The 20118-nt window shown below is 31.7% G+C and overlaps 3 protein-coding genes across 3 annotated transcripts; 1 reads left to right on the top strand and 2 right to left on the bottom strand.

Annotated features, from left to right (window-relative positions):
• Positions 1 to 875: 875 nt before the first annotated feature.
• Positions 876 to 4260, bottom strand: LOC100814444 (zinc finger protein GAI-ASSOCIATED FACTOR 1). Its single transcript, XM_003517989.5, has 4 exons — positions 3534 to 4260; positions 3054 to 3450; positions 2697 to 2953; positions 876 to 2173 (listed from the first exon to the last, which is right to left on the bottom strand). The coding sequence occupies exons 1-4, from the start codon at positions 3652 to 3654 to the stop codon at positions 1371 to 1373; spliced, it is 1578 nt and encodes a 525-aa protein (XP_003518037.1). The 5' UTR covers positions 3655 to 4260; the 3' UTR covers positions 876 to 1370.
• Positions 4261 to 9598: 5338 nt separating this feature from the next.
• Positions 9599 to 12118, bottom strand: LOC100817101 (PHD finger protein ALFIN-LIKE 2). Its single transcript, XM_014771305.2, has 5 exons — positions 12034 to 12118; positions 11915 to 11947; positions 10951 to 11173; positions 10142 to 10262; positions 9599 to 9994 (listed from the first exon to the last, which is right to left on the bottom strand). The coding sequence occupies exons 1-5, from the start codon at positions 12116 to 12118 to the stop codon at positions 9794 to 9796; spliced, it is 663 nt and encodes a 220-aa protein (XP_014626791.1). The 3' UTR covers positions 9599 to 9793.
• A 1652-nt stretch (positions 12119 to 13770) lies between these two features.
• On the top strand, positions 13771 to 16754 carry LOC100527619 (uncharacterized). Its single transcript, NM_001248075.2, has 4 exons — positions 13771 to 13882; positions 14939 to 15077; positions 15528 to 15665; positions 16366 to 16754. The coding sequence occupies exons 2-4, from the start codon at positions 14949 to 14951 to the stop codon at positions 16552 to 16554; spliced, it is 456 nt and encodes a 151-aa protein (NP_001235004.1). The 5' UTR covers positions 13771 to 13882; positions 14939 to 14948; the 3' UTR covers positions 16555 to 16754.
• Positions 16755 to 20118: the final 3364 nt, after the last annotated feature.

Below are 20118 nucleotides of genomic sequence, written 5' to 3'. Positions count from 1 at the left end.
TGAAGAAAAGCGTTTGAATCTCAATTAAATAACCATAGACAACATAAAAATATGAAAATCAGAAATATTGAAACAATATGTCTTTTCTAATTATAATTCATTATTAATGCCTTTGAATAATTTTTTATCAAAATTTAACCTAACACTACTTCTAACATCATTAACTTGAAGTGTTAAACTAAAATTGAAAACTAATATAGAATTATTTTGATACATCAAACTAATTTAGAATTATAAGTACATACTTTATTTCTCTATATAACCAAAAGACAAGATCTCTATATTATTTTTCTAAATTAATTATAATTTTGTCATCGTTGAATTCACAATTATGAACTATAATTTCAATTCTAAATGCCAAACAGAGATAAAAAAAAATAGCTTAAAAATAATAACTCGAGTTAATGATTATAAGATTTTATTAAAAAAAAAACCTTTCAAAAACAGAAAGATTATTATTTAAAAAAACATTTACTAAGTAAGATTTAATTAGAAACATTCAACAAAGTGCATTTAATGCTGAACCCAAACATCTAAGGAATTGATTAGCAATAAACTAACCTATAAAATTACTACTAAGAAACACTAAATGAGAAATAAATTGATAGCATTATATTAAAATAAAGTAATACACTAACTTAATTCGTAAAATTATAAAAACGTGTCAGTATAGTTTAATGTGAGCAATGCATCCTCCTCATACTGCCAAAAAAACATGTACCCTCCTCCTAATGTTCGATAAAACTTTCATTCAATAGTAAATGCTTTCTAAAAATATGATACTCCAACTATCATAATGCTATACTTGGCAATTAAATAAAGCTTCTTAGAAGAGGATTTTTATCTACAAAGGAATACTACAATACTTTATGACATTTACATAAAAACACTACTTGCTAGAAGAATTCAATCAACCATTCACTGGTACAAAACAATGGGGCATACGCGGAAAACTACCTTGTTACAATAAATCGACAATTGAAGAAAACTACTACCTCATCAAAGTTTCCTGAATTATGCCAACAACTACGAACCAAAGCATCCAATGCCGTAATTTAAATTTAATCAAAACTGTGGAGACCAAAGGAGCCGAAACAAGATGATACTATCTTCAAACGTGTCACTGTCGCCAAAACCTACGACAACCATACCAAAGTTCAAACCCTTTTGTTGCAAACAACCTTAATTCAACAACTACCCTTCATCCAGAGCAAGCGTATTGTAACTTGTACCACCTTCCGTTTTCTAACACAGTAAATCACAGTTTCTTTCCCTGGCAATTAAAGGGGGCAACACAATCCAGAAAGGCCCCCATCATATACTTTTGCCCTGATAAGTGCAGTTCTTGCTTACTACCAAAAGATATCATATCAAGAGCTACTTCCAATATCTTTGCCAGAAAAATCTCCATTGCCAAAGGCTGCAGTTACATCCAAACCACCCCCAATAGATGTGATAAGTGCAGATAAGCCTCCACCAGCAGTGCCACCGGCAGCCATCCCCAATCCTAGAAAATCAAGAGTGGTGTGTTTAGGACCAAACATTGAGGAAGTTCCCATCATCAATTCCTTTAGTCCAGAACCACCATCTTCACATGGAAGACCAAGTCCTAGCCCTGCTGCAGCGACCGAGCCACTCTCGGGTTCCAACTGCTGTTGGTGGCCCCATTGCAGGACATTTTGCTGTCCCGACGAGGTGGAATCTAAAGGTGACGATGACACAATGCCAAGCCCGCGAAGAAGGGAGGCGTTTGTGGCAGCAGCACCCATTTGTGCTGCCTTCTGCAGCAATGCAGTGGCTGACATGGCCGGGTGCGGTGAAGACGACGCATACTGCCGGCCACCTGTTGCGAAGATTGGTGAGGCACTAGTGGTGGAGAGGCAAAGAGAGATCGCCTCGGATGAAGGACCCGAGATTTGATCCGCAGGGTGTTCCGGAGGCCCCATGGCTCTAATCAAGTCACTGAATGCTGGTGTTTGAGATTGTAGGGTCACAGATGCTGTTGAAGAAGCAAACAAACTCGCAAACACACTACTACTACTGTTACTATTACAAGTAGCACCACCATTGCTAGTTGAGCAGGAGCTGCTGCTGCCACAGCTCCCACTTATAGCAGTAGCAGTAGCAGCCTGTGGCTCCTCAATGACTTGTGGGGGATTGTTTTCTGGCAAATCTGGAACACCACAAACAAAAATCAAGAAAAGGCAACAACATTATTATAATGAACTACTATTGTTAATTAAATAGGAGAAAGAAAGAAGATCAAAAGCAGCCACTTGAAAACACAGACTCGGAGTCGGAAAGTTGGTGACTTTCTCTTTAAGTTAAAAGCTCAAAAGAAAACAACAAAATAATAGTTTTTCCTCTTTCCTTTCCCCCCACCCCCAATAAAACAAACAAATCTTTTCCCTCTTTTTAGCTTTGAATCTTTGAACCTCACTTGTCATCAATTGCATAATTCAGATAGCCTTTTAAGTTGGATATTGCCATTACTTAATTAGCCCCTGGAATCTCAGATCACTCTCAAGTCCCACCAAAAAACAATACCGGACAAAAAAACTACTAGCCTCCAAAGTCACATAAACAAACAAAAAAAACAAAACTTTCATGTTGTTGTCTACTTTTAACCACATCACAGGCGACAAGAAAATAAATCACATGATTTCCTAATTAAGGTATTAATTATCCAACCTAACCTAGGTTATGCGTCTGCAAACAAGAGGACATAACACTATTTGCCTGCGTAGTAGAAGTAATAGTAGTAGTGGTGGTGGTGGTGGTAGCAGCAGCAGTAGTAGCAGCCACCGTGGCTGCAACAGGCTGCGGGGGTGGCGAATCACCGATTAAAACCTTGGAATCATTCTCCGAAATATCTTTTACAACAGTGTGAGATCTGGCGTTCTCCTCCGCCAAAGCATCGCAAAACGCCCTATGCGTGATGAAGCTATCCCTCCTTCAAATCCCAACAACCAAGCAAAGGCTTTTTTTAGAGTGGAGCGAAACAAAACAAAAGAAATTAGACAATCAAGCAAGAGAGAGAAAGGGAAACGAACCTGGAGAAAACGGTTCCGCAGTCGCACTTATACTCTCTTGTGCCGCAGACTTTAGAGTGCGCCTTCCAATCGGACTGAACCGCGTACTTCTTGGAGCACTTATCGCATTTCCACTTCTTCTCGCCGTGCTTTCTGCAGAAGTGCTTCTTAATCCCCGTCAAGTCCCCCAACGCTCTGGAAGGGTCGTGGTGCACGCACGTGGGCTCGGGGCACACGTACACTCTCTTTCTGACCTCCTTGCTAGACCTCTGCCGCAGCTTCCACGGCAGGTTGTGACCCCGGCGGTGGAGCTGCAGATTCTGGTCTCTCTGGAATCCTTTGTTGCATATCTCGCACACGAAACGGTTCGTCGCTAAGAGAGTCTTGGGCGAGAGAGCGATCACCTCTGCCTCCGGATCTGATAAGAAAAAAGGAATAAAGAAGAGATTTAATTGAAATTGGTGCGTGTTTGTTAGTTTGTTTTACTTTTACTACAACTACCTGGCATGCCCGGGAGGTTTCGTTTTTTCTTTGGAGCGGCGGGTTTTGTCTGATTGCCGGAGGAAGAGACACTGGCTGCTTCACCTGAAGCGGTGGAAGCGTTGTCCAAATCGACCGTCATCGGAACCTCCTAACTCTATTATTATTCACAAACAGGGTTAAGGGTCATTTACCCAAACAAAGCAAACTTTTTTGGGATGATCAACCCATGGATAAAACAAGTTTGAGTTGGTTTCTCTTTTTGGGATTCTTCTTCTTCTTCTTCTACTCTAATATCCACCGGTCAACCTCCAGAGTTTTTTCTTCCTTTTATTTATTTATTTATTTAACCTCGTTTCTCTCATTTATTTACCCTAGCCCCACCTACCTACCAGCTCCAATAATGCCACCAACGATAATCCTTACTAAACAAACTCCTCTTCCCTTCTCTGTTCGCAAGTTCACACCCTAACAGCCACGAGCCACCGGAAACACTTCTCAGTTTTCACACTTTTCGCCGTAGTGAAACAAATCACCAACACCATCAAAAATTTAATGGTGTAGATTGTGAGGATGTACAAAGTTAATAAAGTGCTTCTCTTTAAAGTGATTACAATATTATTGAAATTCCGTAGCTTCTCTCTCATTCAACCCGATTTCTTCTCCAAAAGTAAAGTTGCAATGTGGTTTGTCCTCACGGTTTTCCTTCCATTGTAAGCTGAGTCGAACCATTTCACGTTCCCCATTTCCCCATTTGAGCTTATTTATTCACGTTCTTTCCGGTCGTTGTCGTGGGTCCAACATGGAGCACCACCTCCACACTAAAACTGTGATTTTTATAGGACTTTTAAGTAAAAATAAATATCACTATAAGCCGTTGTGTTATGTGAGAACGCCCACAATGATTGAGTAGCATTGCCTTATGTGAAAAAATATTTTCGGTCTTTATCATTACTAGAAGTATTTTAACTAAGTGTGAAAATTTTGTTGCAAAATGATCTGAAGTAGAATTATCTTTTCATGAATGGTATTTGTGGTTTCTATCGTATAAAATTAAAACTAATTTAATGTTTTTTAGTTCTTCTAATTTAGTGTTTTCATGCTTTTATTCCTTTCAATTTACTGTTTTCTTGTTTTTAGTCTTTACAAAAATATGTGTTTTATTTTTTGTCCTTATTCGATTTAGATAATGTTTTTTTTCCACTATTCAAAGCATTATTCAAAGTGCTTTAATGACTAAATGTTGACCGTTTGATAAATGTATCAAAATGTCCAAGTAGTAATACTCAAAAGATTCTAGTGTCGATTTCCAGAGGGACTTTATTTTATACTTGCGTTGGATGATTTTCAATTTATAGGAGGAAAAAATGAGCTAAAAGAAACACTAACTAAAATAATAGATATTAATAAGAGACAAAAGATATAATAGGAAATTCAATGGGATAAGAATGTTAGGACCTATTTAGAATATTTGTCCTTCATGTCTCACGATGACAAATTTATCTTACCTATTTATTTCTCAAATGTCTTTGCAAAGACTCAATAGATAAAATGTATGAAGTTCTAATTCTAAAGTGTTTGTTTTAAAACAATTAGAGGATTTGATAGAACTTATTAATAGTTGGGGGTATCAATTGAATTTTTTAATAATTGAGTTAACTATAATTAAATGAAAATATATGCATTTATTGAGTTATTAACAAAAAAAGAAGATATATTCATCATTAGAAAAATTATCTTTTTAATTATAATCATCACTTAGATCATTTAATGTCATGGATAGTTTTGAAACAAAAAAATATGACATTATCAATTAAAAATAACCAATTTAACCACTTTTATTAGTCTTGATAAATTAGGTATTTGTTTCTTGTATATAGGACCAAATGTTATATTATATAACAACACAAGGGAGGGGTGTGAAGCAAAATAGATAAAACAAATGAAAAAAAAATGGTGAAGGAGGAGCCTCCATAATCGATTATGGGAGGTCCTATAATGGATTATGAAGGCATGCTTTAGAACAAAATTGTTCTTTGAGCAACATATCAATTACATTGCACAAAATAATCAATTATGTTGCACTCTAGAAATTAATTTCTATGCATCTCTTTGCTTGTTTTTGTTGAAAATTTTTGTTGTGAGTCCCGTCGATTTTTTAAAAACTTTCCTTGCATTTTTTCTCAACCAAACAACTCACATTCTTAATTATTTCATTTCCACTTTCCATCCACCTCCTTTCCGTTTCTTTATCATTCTCTTTCATGTGTACCAAACAAATCCTTAGTAGAATCTTTCTTTCAAATCATTTTTTTTTTCATTCATGAAACTCAAATCCAGGATTTTGCTTAAAGGATTTTAGCCTAAACCTACTTGAACCAATAACATGTTGATCGCCACAAAGTATTATCATTACAAGAAATATATTTTTTTAGTGATCAAATTTTTATGATTAATATAAAATTTCTTATTAATTATTTATCATTATGAATATTTTTATTTATTTTGATATTGCTACCATGTCTAATTTCCTTTTTCTTGGTCGCATGTTTGATCGAGGCTAGTGACTGCTGTTGTAGAGAATGAGGACACAAGAGGAGGACCCCTCAAATGACAATGACGTGGACCAAAAGGTCATTACAAGAGGGCTTAAATAGCGATACTTGATTGATTATGATTTTTTCTACAAAAGAGTATGCAACTTCAAAAGTTTCTGATTTACCTTTCAGCTTGAATTTTAAAAGTTTTGTTAGGAGCAAGGCTTATTCTTCGATAGTACTTTGAATGAAAATAATTACCTGATAAAGTACTTCAAATTTTCTTATAAAATACTACTTCATAAGGTACTTGAAAATATTTGATTCTAGCTAATGTAGATTCTGGTTTTGTCTCGTCTTTAGAAAACTATATGTTGCTTTTGATATTTGAAAATCGTTTTGAGAAAACTACTTATGAATTATATCAATGATATGCCTTTGTAAAATATGTTTTCCAAAATATAAAGTAAATAAGCAACAAATTAGAAACAAATTAGAAGCAATAAAGATGGATAAAGCACACACAATTTATATTGATTCACCCATAATCTTGGTGATATGAACTTGTTAAGATCCCGTTATTTCAAATATCTTTTGCATTGGATGAAATACTCATTCACAAAAGTAAAAGCAAAAAGAAGCAAAAAGACTCTTTAAAGCTTGATCATGGAGATGCAATTTAAAGAATACTTTTGTCCCTAGTTTCACTCTCCATACACTACATTAACTAACAGTGAACAAGGACAACACCAAATGGACGTGGTGTTAAAATCATGCGTGATGTTGAAAATCAAAGAAAAACATAGATTGAGTTTTGTCCTTATAAAAATATGTTTATTTCACTTTTTGTCCCTTATTCGCTTTAGATAATATTTTTTTCTACTATTCAAAACGTTATTTAAAGTGCTTTAATGACTAAATATTGACCATAGTGTATCAAAATGTCCAATACTATTTCAGCAGAATCCAATACTTACACGCATTCAAATTATTTCATTGATGTTATCTTAAAGTTTAGTTGATTGATTGTATATTTAAAAGACGTAGACATATTAAATTTCTTATACACACAAACAAACAAAAAATTTCATTCTCTAGTTATCCTAAAGGGGTCCAATGCAATTTATGTCTAGGCAAACTTGGTCACCGGATCTGCCATCTAATGCACCAAACTTTCACAAACCTTTTATCTATGCAGCATCACTATATTTCCATTTCCCACTCACCCTATTCTCTAACATTCCCAAGTTTCATAAAAAATTCAATTTCCAAGTTTTTTGTTGAAGGATTGGATATCGGGTACGAACTGTCACTATAACAGCAACCGGGTCCAAAGCCTCTTCCTAAGGTGTCAAGTTTCCTAAGGACTCAGTTCTCTGATTTTAGAGATCTTTCAGGGAGTGCGATTGGCTTGGTGGGGTGTTGGGCTTCCGGGAACAAATTAAAGTTTGATTTGGGGAAGTTAAGGTTTGGGCAATTGTGACAAAATTTATGATGTAAATTTAGATATGCCTTAAATATAAATTAAAAGTTTCAGTATTATATATAATGATATGAATTATTTTATAATATAATTGACCTATTAGTTAAAATTTTATGTTAATAATCTGAAAGTCACAAATTTAAATTATACATGGATTATTAATTTTAAATTAATTTGTAAAACATATTTTTTTAAAAAAATTGTAGAACAATCTGTACGGGTCCACACGGATTGTGAAATCGTGCACAAGTAATTTAGTGAGTGCACAAAGCAATTCCATTGGGTGTTTGGGAAGGTTCCGAACAATGTTGTTAGAACAATGTTGTTAGGCCTGAGAAGTTGAATGTTAGTTATAACCATCTATTCCAACGAATAAGTTTCCGGCAAATGCTTTTGTTGGAGATGATTGTCTTTGTGGTTCTCCTTTGCCACCCTACAGAAATACATAAGCTTAGTAATCAGTTGTTAGTTAATGAGCTTTATTGTTGATTTCGCGTGTTTAATTTCCTTTTGCTAAGTTTGCCAATAACTATGTAATTTTAACTTTTAATATATTATACTTAAAAATAGTAATGTGATACGAGACTATTGCAATATAACTAGTGCATTGTATATGCAGTTGCGATGAATATTGTAAAGGAGAGATTTTAAGTGCGTTAATAAATTATTCTACTCGATTCAAATTGAATTGTTGTCGTGGATCATGCTTAAAATATGAGAGTAATTAACATAGTTTGCTCTTTTGAAAAGGTTGGTGCAGAAGATGTGATATTTGTTATGAAGAGAGATGCAAAATTTGTAGAGGTTCTAACTGAATTCCACCGATTCAGATAAGACTAGTCCTCATGAGCTTATGCATGTTTGGATATTGTAGATTTGTAGTCATTTTCTATGCAATGCTATTTTTGCTCTCTTTTTTTTTCTTGTTTGGTTGCTTTTACTTTTTTTTATTTGTTGGTAAATACCATTTTTTGCGTGAAATAGCATTTAGTTTGCTTGAAATTAAATAAAGAAATTTGATTTTTAACTTAAATTTACTCAAGCCAAATAATTAAGAAGAAAATTTAGATATGTTGCGTTGGTTATGTTCACAATTTGGAATTTCACTTAAAAATTCTGCGTAATAAAATTTGTTTTAATACAAGGTAAAATTTTAATTCTCACATGAGAATAGCATAAAAAATACGTAAACAATCACGTCTGAATTTCACACTTTTTTCAAATACATTTTTATTATTAAGTAATTTACTGAGAGGATTCCATAAAAAATATTTTAAAATCTATTAAAAATATGTTGTTTATATGCGAACAAATCTATACTAAAACTATTTATACTAAAACGCCTATATATAAACTTAATTAACTAATAAGAAGTTAAAATACATTAAAATAATAATAAAGCTTATATTAAAATCTATACTAAAACTATTTAGACAATGTTAAGGAGCGTGTTGAAGAAATTAAAACTATTTTTTCATTAAAAAAACCTCATTCATGTGTGTCCAAAGTAACCATACCGCTGCATCATTTGCTTGTCTACCCAACATCGATCACATCCAAAGAACAAGTGTGCAGCAGATTCTGATGATTTGTTGCTAAAGACACCCCCTAGATTACTGTCACTGGTTAGAATATTAATTCCCCTTAGGCAAATTATCTTTTGATTCATCCTGTTACTTAAGCACCAATTGATGGAACATTCACTTTCCATATATAACACCTTATAAAAGCTAGCATGAATCAACTCTCCATATGGATGTAGAAAATCATAGACCTCTCTACCTGTGTAGAGTTTGCTGTTACTTGCACGCCCTGAATAATAATGTAAAGTGCTCATAAATTAAGCGTGTACCTCTTGAAGAAATTTTGTTTAGATAATAATTTTTTTTTATTCAAACGATGTTGTTTGAATGTTGAGTATGATTAATATGAACAACAATTTTTTTTAAAGTATTTAATATAATTACGAACTCAGAACTCAAAGTCAAGATCTCTGATTAAATCAAAAATCCAATAAAATATCAACCAATCATCAAATTGAAATTTGTCATATTTGATTCTAAACAATATAAATGTTAACATACGCTAACGGTTCATCTTTGTGAAAACAAACTTAATCCCAAAGAAATTTGCAGATAAACATGAATACTATGCCGTTACATGAAATTTTATAAGTGATGTAACAATATTGCAATATCTTGTGATCTTGTCTGCCACACAATAACACTTGCCTCAAATAAATCCATTCCATTACCTTCGGTCTATAACCTGCCTCTCCTTAAGCTGCATGATGCACATTTATAGTGCTTTAGGGTCTCACCCTTTGTAGGGGTCATCATAATACACTTTCCATGGTACCACCACTCACAAATATCACAGCCGATCCAAAATTCATCTTTGTTGTAATTTCCACCACAACTTCCACAAAATATTTGAATATGCTCATTTCGAACAGCTACTACCTTTGGTTTTGTTTGTCAAACAAAAACCATCATACTTTTTTTTTTTTTAAATAATGACATTGATATGTTCACTTTAATTATTACTTTTATTCTATGAAACTTTAGCATTGAACTATCTAATATCACTAGATAAAGGAAAACACTAACCTCGGTGTTTCCCCGAAATTTGCTTCCACTATCCATAGTAGGATTGTCCTTAATTGGTTTATTGTCGGTCACAACTTGAAAAATGGTGGGAAGAATGTTGATCAAACCAAATAAGCGTTTTCTGTCATAAAGAATCAAGGAAACCATAAATAGAAGGAACCATATGCCTAGTTGTTGGAGATGTTAAGCAAGATTCTATAATAAAGAAATTCAATATAAGATTTATATATTGACATCTCTTCTAATTGGCGATTCCAGAAATTTCTAGTTGAAGCAAAAACAATGGTATTCAATCCAAGATAGCAGATTGTCAAGTACTCGCTATATAACAAAAAATAATATAACTAATTTATACAAAACACTTACAAATGCTCAAAAATCAAAACTAGTCAAAATTCAAGACATTCATAATTCGTAGTAATAACCAAAGTCATAGTTAATTTAAAGACACAAACATCGTTGATCTAAGGCTGGAAACAATATCCAAGGTCAGAAACAAATGAAATTTCTTTTTACACTTCTCCTATCATAATGATTTAGATAACCGTTGAGAACTAACACAAATTATAACACAGCTTTTAAGTTAAACTAAGTTCGATCTTTCACAGAAATAACTTCTAGTTAGATTTTATTTACCTTTTGAACCAACTTTGGATTAGTTAGAGTCAATTTTCCATGATAAACCGGAGGGTTACAACAATAAAAAAATGACTAGGGTGCATAATGATGTCCTTAATGAATAGAGAACCGCAATAAACTCTAATTATTACAAAATATATGCATCTCCATCAAAGTAATTAAGATAATACCTTTCATTGTGGTTAAGACGAATTCCAAGGTAAAAGGCCAGAGAAAGCAACCACGAATCACTATGCACAGCAACCAAAGAAATCCAATCCCTGCGACTCACATCATCCCTAGCAAAATTGATTCCAAGAGTTGGCTCAGGGAGCTCTGGTGGAACTTCCTCTGATGGCAGAGTTACTTCCCAAGCCTTATTCGGATGTCCATAGAGGCACAAATTCTCCTTTCCTTAAAGAAACACCCATAAGTCTTCAAATTTAATGGAAGGACACAACATAATATGTTCAATCATTACATAGTCAGACAAATAAATAATCTCTATAACTTTCTCTGTTCTCAAATATAAACAACAATTTTTTTTATTTTTTTGTTTTCATATATAAATAAATTTCAATTATCTATATTTTATTTAATGATATCATTTCTAAAAATATCTTTCATGATCCAAATTTAATTTTTTTAAGTTTGATATCAAGTTACAATGAAAGATAATTTAAGAAAAAAATTATTTTTTATTAAAAATAGCATAATTTAACGAAATTAACTTATTTTTTTAATAAAGGTAAAGTATGTCTTTTTTTATTTATAACAGATAGCAGAGGGAGTAAAGTGAAATTAAAACCTAGCAAAGTGAGCATTGATGTGACCCTTTAGTATCCGAAACAGAAAACATAGAGCAAACTCAATGATATTATTTGACATTTCCAGGATAACTAAATTGCACAAGAACCATGCATGAACTCTCTTTTTTTTTTCCTCATTACTGCACATCCATTTTGTTTTCCTCATTTGTTCCATATAAACTCTACCTTATTAAGTCCAGCAAGCATTCACACACCTCAGAGGGAAAAAAAAAATACAAATGTGCAAAACAAAATGAATTCCAACAAAAAAAAAAGTCCATTTTTGTACATTTAACGGAAATCAAACTAAAAATTAACGAAAAAATAGATAAAAAAAACCCTTCACCTGGATCACAGAGCCCGTAAAGTTTATCAACATCTGAGAAAAAAAAAAGAATGCAGGAAAAATGAAGAACTTAGAGAAGCAAGGGTGAAAAGCAAGAGAGAGAGAAGAATAGTACGTACCATGAGTGAGTGCACGGATAATAGCGATTCTTCGGGCGCTATAGTCCTTGAAGATCTCTTCTACAGTGCCAGGTTTGGAAGCCATGCAACCAAATGGTACGGATCAAAGTGTAGAGAAAGAAGGGAAACATCTATAGTTATCTATTTATATTTATATATATAGGAATTGGGACTTGACCAAATATTAGTTGAACTTCTACTTTACAATAATTGTTGATTCACTATATTTAAATTTAATGGATCTAATTAATGAATTATTAAATTTCTCAATTAATGTTATTTATTATAAATCATTAATAATTAATTATTAATCTTGATAATTTTATTAATAAGAAGTAATATTAAATATTGCATTACTACTTATGCTAATTTCGTTCAATTAATTAATTTAAAATATATTTCAGGAAATAATAATTAAAATGAATGATTTTATAAATATGAAGTTAAATTTAAAATAATTTATATTGTATTATTTTAATTAAAATTAAGGATAGAAATGAATGAATAAATTATTATGTATTGACATTAGTTTACTTTTTTAATTTATAGAAAAAAATATAACTTTTTTTTTATAAAATACATATTTTCATGAAAAATAATTCTAAAATACTTAAGTTTCTATAAATTATAACTACCCTGTATAATATTTTCAAAGTATTTTTTTTCTTTCATCTCTTATAATTTTTTTACCTTCATTTAAAAAACAATTGTCTTGTAGGATAATACCTATTTTTTTATGGGGCAAATTCTTTTTTTTTATTAAAGATGTTTAAGTAAAAAGAAATTATTGTGGGTACAATTGACACATATTCATGATTGCATCCTCCATTGTTTCTAATATTTTATTTCAATGTAAATCTATATATTTATGTAAAATAAACTTGAACTAAGGTGAGTCATTGATAGAAATATAAATTTTATAGTTGTTTTAAATTATATCTAATCGAATTTAATGACTTAATTAACCATATTTATCAAATTTAATATAATTCCTTAAAAAAAATTAAAAGTAAGAATGAAAAAAATTAACCTCAAAGAATTGGTTAAGTGGAGCAAGATAGTAAGCCTTTTTTAAGCCTCAAGGATTTTTCTGCCTTGGACCGGAGGGTCATCTATTCCTCCTAATTTTTGTAATAATAAAAAATGAATAAAAAAAATTAAAAGACTACAAGTAAGAAAGAAAAAACAGTTAACCAACTACAAAAACAGACTTAAAAATTCAGGAATTAAAAAAAATAAAAGTTCATAAATTAAAAAGATAACTTACTCTTTTTTACTAGGGAAAATATTCTTTTTTACCTAACTACAAACACTCCACTTAACATAAAAACATCTCACGGAAATCAAAATAACTACACAAGTTATATGAATAAAATTACTGTATAGATTTTGGTGCAAAATAACTTTTCTATATTTGGAGAAATAATATATTTTTTTGCATAATAATAATAATAATAATAATAATAATAATAATAATAATAGGTCTTCGTTTAACGAGTTCTAAGTTTTAAAAAATGCATTTTATGGATATTATTTTTTTAAAAAAAACATCTTATTAGAGAATTAAAAATGTTTACTATTCAATTATGTTTTTCTTTTAAAGAAGCTATTCTGTTAATTAAAAATAATTTTTTTTGTAAAGCACTTTTCCATCATTATTTTTTTGTTATGGTAAGAAGAAGAAAACAAAAATTTAACCGAAGGTTTAAACCCTTAAAGGGCCTAAAGCCCCAAAACCCTTTGAAACGGAACTGTGTAAGAAGAGAAAGAGGACGCAGCAAGGCCGAAGCAGAGTTTCAATTCAATTCAATAGCGATTTAGAGTTTCCAGAAAAGAAATTGATTTTCAGGTTTGTGAGTTCCATCGTCTTCTTCTGCTTCTTTCTTCTTCTATTTTCCTTTTCATTTCATTACGAGGAAAACAAATACGAGTTTTTATTTATTTATTGTTGCAAGCTTTAATGGTATATGTGATGGTCTCTGACGATGGATTCTTTGTTTTCTTGTTTGCCCCTAATTTTACTTTTGTGTTTGTTTTTATAATTAATGCAGAATAATAAAAATTATTAAATCCAAATGTTTCTGATGTTTTTTTTAAAAAAATGGTTTCTGATGTTTTTCCTTCATAAATGAATCAGATGATATTTCTGTTAATTCCTTTTTAAATTGCTTATCTGTTTTTCTTGTTCTTCCAATCATGCTTGGCGACTATTATTTTTTATTACATACTGTCTTCATATGGTTGATGATTAATCGGTAGTTATTGGATATTAATTGGAAGTGTATCTGTATGGAAGATTTTTAGTGATTTGACTATGCCTGGGCTCTATAGTGTCATATGCCTGGACTAGTGTCATAGCAGTGTGTAAAAAATTATGCTGAGTTGGTGATTGAAAACAAACTACTGATGAATTTCATTTAATTACTCTCTACTCACCAAAATTGGTGATTTCTGATAAATTTCAGTCAATCATAGAAAGAGTGTTAGAGAAAGAGTATCACTAGCATTTCTCAAAATGAAATAAAATATAAGATTATGGGGATATTTGAGAATAGCAAACCATATTTTTATCTCTTAAATATTGTTTCTTGCTCATTTGGATCATTTTATCTCTGTCATTGCATCTTTTTTTCGTTCAAGTTTACATGGTTGGATATGAACTCTTTATGTTTCCAATTGCCTCAACTCACTGATTTACTTTATTTAAAACAATGGTATATGTATTGAGACTCTACATTACATGTATTGAGACTCTACATTACATGTTGTAAAGCCTACCTTTGGGAACTTTGGTTTGTGTCTCATAAAAAAGTCAACTAGATAAAACCCTTTTAAGCAGCAAATATAACCAGATCTAGTAGTTTGTTATCACCAAAACTAAGGATGCAGATCTCATTGTTGACAGTCAGTATCAGATGGATCATTTTGCAGCACATGAAGAGCAACTTGCTTCACAGAGAATGAGGCAGAAACTTGAAGAAGTAAATGTGGCTGCTCAAACTAATCTTGCCCCTGTCCAAGACTATGTCAATTATACACTCCAGGTTTTTTCCAGTCCTTTTCTGTAACAAGTAATTTAGTGTTTGCTTATACTATTGTTTCCAGTACTTAATGTTTCCTTAGAAGATTGGATGGTATTATGCCTTGATGACAGAAGTTGTATAAGAATTGAGCCCAGAAAGTTGTATCCCCTTTGGCCAGCTGATTTTTGTCTCACATTGTTTCTTCATTTCTGGTTTTAGTTCAATTATTGTACCATTCTTCTGGTCTTATAAGTCGTAAATGCAAATTATTACATGACATAGATTTTATATTTTTAGGTATTAAAGGTTTTGACTTTCAATACCTTAAGTCCTGTATTTTCCTTTCCACCAAATTGATTTATTATATACCGATATTAGTTTTGCATACAATTGGTATATGTGGTAATGTGCTTGTTTGATAAAGCAGACATCCAATTCCATGTAGTTGATTGTTTGATTGAATAATTGCAGAAAGCATATTTTAAGTGTGCATATGAGTGCTTTGATAGAAGCAAAAGGCAGGAAGAAATAAGCAGTTGTGTCGAAAATTGCAGTATTCCTCTTTCTAATGTGCAACATACATTTGATCATGAGATGGCACAGTTTCAGGTAACCCATAATTCTGTCATCATATTCTCAGTTTCATCATCTGTTCTTTCTAATTTAAATTTTTAAGTGTGTATAAAATTATTAAGGTGAGTCTTATGAAATATGAGAAACATAATAATTTCATTTTATGCAACCTAAAGGCTTCAAGAAGGTTGGGTGGGGGGGAGCACCCCTGTCTATATTATAGAAAAACCAAGACTCTTACAGTTGTGAATGCCCCCCTCATCATTTGTTTTAATATCTTCCAGAGTCATTTACTCTTTTTTATTTATTTATTGAATGATGACTCTGTCCTTGTCTGCATTTGAAATTTCTACATTGCATGAAAGTTGATAGCAAGTCATGGATAACTAGGTGCGAATTCAAGCTGCTTAGGTTATCTGCTCTGCTAGTTGATGGCCCAAATTATTTGTATATTCTGTATGAATTTAGTATCTGACATCCACAGCATGTTCTATTTCCTGGAAGCATTGACATTTAATACCTCCCTCTTTGGTCTGACACATTGTTGTTGAATGGTGGCGCCATAGCTGCCATGACTGAATGGCATGGCAGATTTTTTGCCTACTGCCATAGGTAATTTGTGAAGGGAGGTCCACTATGGTGGTGCCATAGGCCGCCATGGTGATGGCGGAATTTTGGCCTTCCGCCATCCATCATTGATAATGTTGACTCTGACCGTGTTTTCAACTTGGTGCAGGAGAGGTTGAATAGATCTCTGATGGTGTGTCAAGATAAGTACGAGGCGGCTAGGCTACAGAAGAAAAATGATGCTATGAATGATTTGGTTTCCTGTGCTGACCAGTCAATCCTGGAAAGCATCAAGACGCTGCCACATCTTGCCAACAAGTTGAAAGCTTCCTTTGGAATTAGTGACAATGGCTCCTAGTAGCACGCTTTTCTAGTGGGAAAAGACTATCATTGTCGTTATTGGTTCATTGTAGCTTTTTTCTTCTTCCATACATTTAATTTAACCCACAAGAAAATACTTGCATTGCAAACAGATCATTGATCATAAGGGTGTTTTCTCAACATGTGAGAGTTTTAGTCAACGATGGACGTTGTAATTTGCAAGAAAGTTTAGCCGCACAATTCCTATCTTGACTATAGTTGCGTATGGTTAACATTCGAATACAGGGGACATCAAATGAAGGATATGTATAAACCTAGAATGCTTAAAAAGAAACAAACATATTTTTTTTAAAGACAGGGTAAAAGACACAAGTCTGTTCAACGTGAAAGCATTAATTTATTTGGTTATCTCGTCGGGATTGATTATTTATGAAAATTTGATGAATGGATTCCATCCTTAAATCTGCAGGAGGTTAGAGAGGAGAGGGTGTTTATAAGACTTGGTCTCGATTCTTAAGTGATGAGAAATTTTGTGACTATTAAAATAGTGTATATTTCTAAATTTATATAGTTTATCTTTATTGTTTTATTATTTTTTATTATTTATAATGGTTGTATTAGAAGTTTTAATCTATGACACCATTATACGGATTTATTGTTTGATGAAAGACAAATATGGTGAAAAAAGAAATAGGTGAATAAAAGGTGAATGCGTTTAGTAGAGGAAAAATGAGAGAGGAAAAAAATTTAAAGGAGGAATTTACTTATTCCTTTTCCTATTTTTATTAATGTTTATTTAAATTGATCATATATATTTTTGCTTTTTTCTCACTTATTTTTATTTATTTTTCTTATTTTTATTCATCATATTTGTCAGTTGTCACCTATTTTTTCTCCCACCAAACGGATAGTTAAAAATTTGTATCATTCCACTTGAAACAATGTTGTTACTTGACAATAAATACTAAAATGATTAATATTAATACAAAAATACAGAGTAGAAATGTTAAAATTTTAATTTAGTGAATTTGAAATACTCCTATCATAATTGAATTGTTTTGATATAGGATTTTAAAGAATTTAAATTTACATCAATTTTTAAAAGAATTTTAATAGACTAAAATAATAGGAATTGAAATTCCACCTAATTGGTAAGAATTTCAAATTCTCTTCTCTCACTTTTGTTCTCTCTCACAAGTTTATGACCCCTATGGCATTTGACCCTGGCTTGTGGTGGGTGTGGGCACAACTATGGTTGGAGGAGGGAGGACCGTCATGGTGATGAAGAAGGATGTGCTAAAGGTCATTTGCATCTCTTTTCATCAAAATACGGCAAGCCACCTTCTCTGCATCTGTTGGGTTCAAGAACCTTCTTGCACCACTTTTGTCACATCTTGAAATCGAAAGATTATCTTCATTTGAGCACACCAATCATCATAGTTCTTGCCTATGAGAATCGGCATAGATGTTGGAAAATTTCCATTCGAGGAAGCCATCTCAATTTCGGTATTCAGTGATCTTGAACCTCAGCTCTGAATACCAATTTGTTGGAACAATAAAGTTCTCACTCATACTCACACTATGTACTTAGTGTCACTCTATCTAAGAGAATAAGAGAAGATGACGAAGGAATTGATTCAGAGAAAATAGAGGGGACTTAGAATTTTGAAAAAAAACTTGTGCACACTCCTGCACACCCTTGCACACTTTTCTTCTCATTGATGATTACTATTATATTTGTCCATACGACACATGTAGTTATAACAAAATTCATAGCCATCAGACTAACTTCAAAATTAATCACTAACTAACTCCTAACTAACTCCTAACTAACTAACTAACTGAATTACAACATACATTAACCGTATCTTCTATATCATCAATTTTAACAATTAACTTGTTTCTTTTTCCCCCTCAAATAAAATAGATTTTTTCCAATAAATTTCTTTTTACGTGTATTTTTTTTTATTCATGATGACTATTCTTCATATTGTTTATTACATTTCCCTATCTGTTTTTCCTTGTTCTTGCAATCATACTTGTTAGATTTTTTTTAATTACATTTTTTCATTCTAATGCCAACTCTCAAATTTTTAATTACATATTGTCATTCTAATGCCAACTTCTCAAATTTTTTATGACTAGTCCTTGTTCTTCCGACAATTCAATGGGTATTTTTTATGACAAGTCCTCGTAGGTTAATGGGTGTTTATTGGATGTTATCATGTTAATTGGAAGTGTAGGTTATTTGTATAGAAGATTCTTATTGATTTGACCATGCCTGGCTCTATAGTGTCATTGATTTTCTGCAAGAAGAGTGTGATTGAAAAAAGATAAATGTTTTTCTTCTAACTATTACTGCTGCTACTACTATTATTATTAATTATTGGCTAGGATTATATGATTGAAATTTAAAATTCATAATAAATAAATGTTTTTCATATATACATTGTATTTTGGATTAATGTAGTGAACAATTTAAATTGTGATATAAGATTGTTTTTAACAGACAATTTTTGTTTTAAAAAATTTGTTGAAATTCTATTTAATAATAGAGATAGAAGAAGATAGATGGAAGAGATAGACAATTAAGAAAATCAACTAAACAAAGAGAACAGTTTCAGAGATTGAGATTTGAGAGAGAAATTTTTTTGCTAGTTACAGTATTGTGAAATGCACCTCTAAAAGAGACAAGAGAAAAATATTAAGAAATGAGAATGTCTTATAGAGAGAGTGAGAGTTTTTTGTGCATTCTAATTTATAATATAAGGGTTAAGTTATAATTATTAATTATTATTAGTGGTAGTAGTAATTAGATTCTCTTTTTAATTAATTGACATTCTTTTTTTTTTTATGTGTGTGTAATGAGTGACTTGTGAATCTAATGCTTCTCACATCAGTTGAGGTTATGTTTCAGTTTTATTTTATTTGGTAAATCAGGGAATTTGTTGAGGAGGCCACCAAGGCGTCAATGAGAATTAATGAATATCTACATCAGTTGAGGTTATGTTTCTGCTTCTTTTTCTTTATGTTTATTATTAATTTGTGTAATGAAAGCATTGCCTAAGAAAAAAGAAACAATAATGAAACAATAAGGAAATAATAATGAAATATGGAAATCACTTTGAAGAGAATATACTCTAAAACATTTTGAGACAAAATAATGATATTTTATAAGATGAGCAATGCTAGCAAGTAGCAACACACTCTACTATTAGTTAAAGTTTATCAAAAACTACTAACAATTAGTGAGACTCATTAAATAAGAAGAGGAACCTACAAAATTTTGTGATTTCTAATAAATTTTATTCAAAATAATATATTAGAGAATGTGTTGCTTGCTAGCATTTCTCTATACAAGATATTTTCTGTATATTCGACAGAATGGGAAAGAAATACTTCTTGAACATTGTAGTCCCACAATTCTGAATGCAAGGATCATGTTTTAATTATTTTCTGTTGTTGACATAAAGTTGTAGTAGTATTGGTGAGATACAATAACAGTATTTCCATTAGTATCTCAGGACAACTATGATATTACTTTTTTAATTTATGTATCACTGTCTATGTCTATATAGTTGTGGAAAAGCATCTTTGATTT

The sequence above is a fragment of the Glycine max genome, chromosome 2 (assembly GCF_000004515.6).
Source record: "Glycine max cultivar Williams 82 chromosome 2, Glycine_max_v4.0, whole genome shotgun sequence".
Lineage (NCBI taxonomy): Eukaryota > Viridiplantae > Streptophyta > Magnoliopsida > Fabales > Fabaceae > Glycine > Glycine max.
Note: the sequence above shows the minus strand (reverse complement) of the source record. Positions and strands in the feature narration are given on the sequence as shown.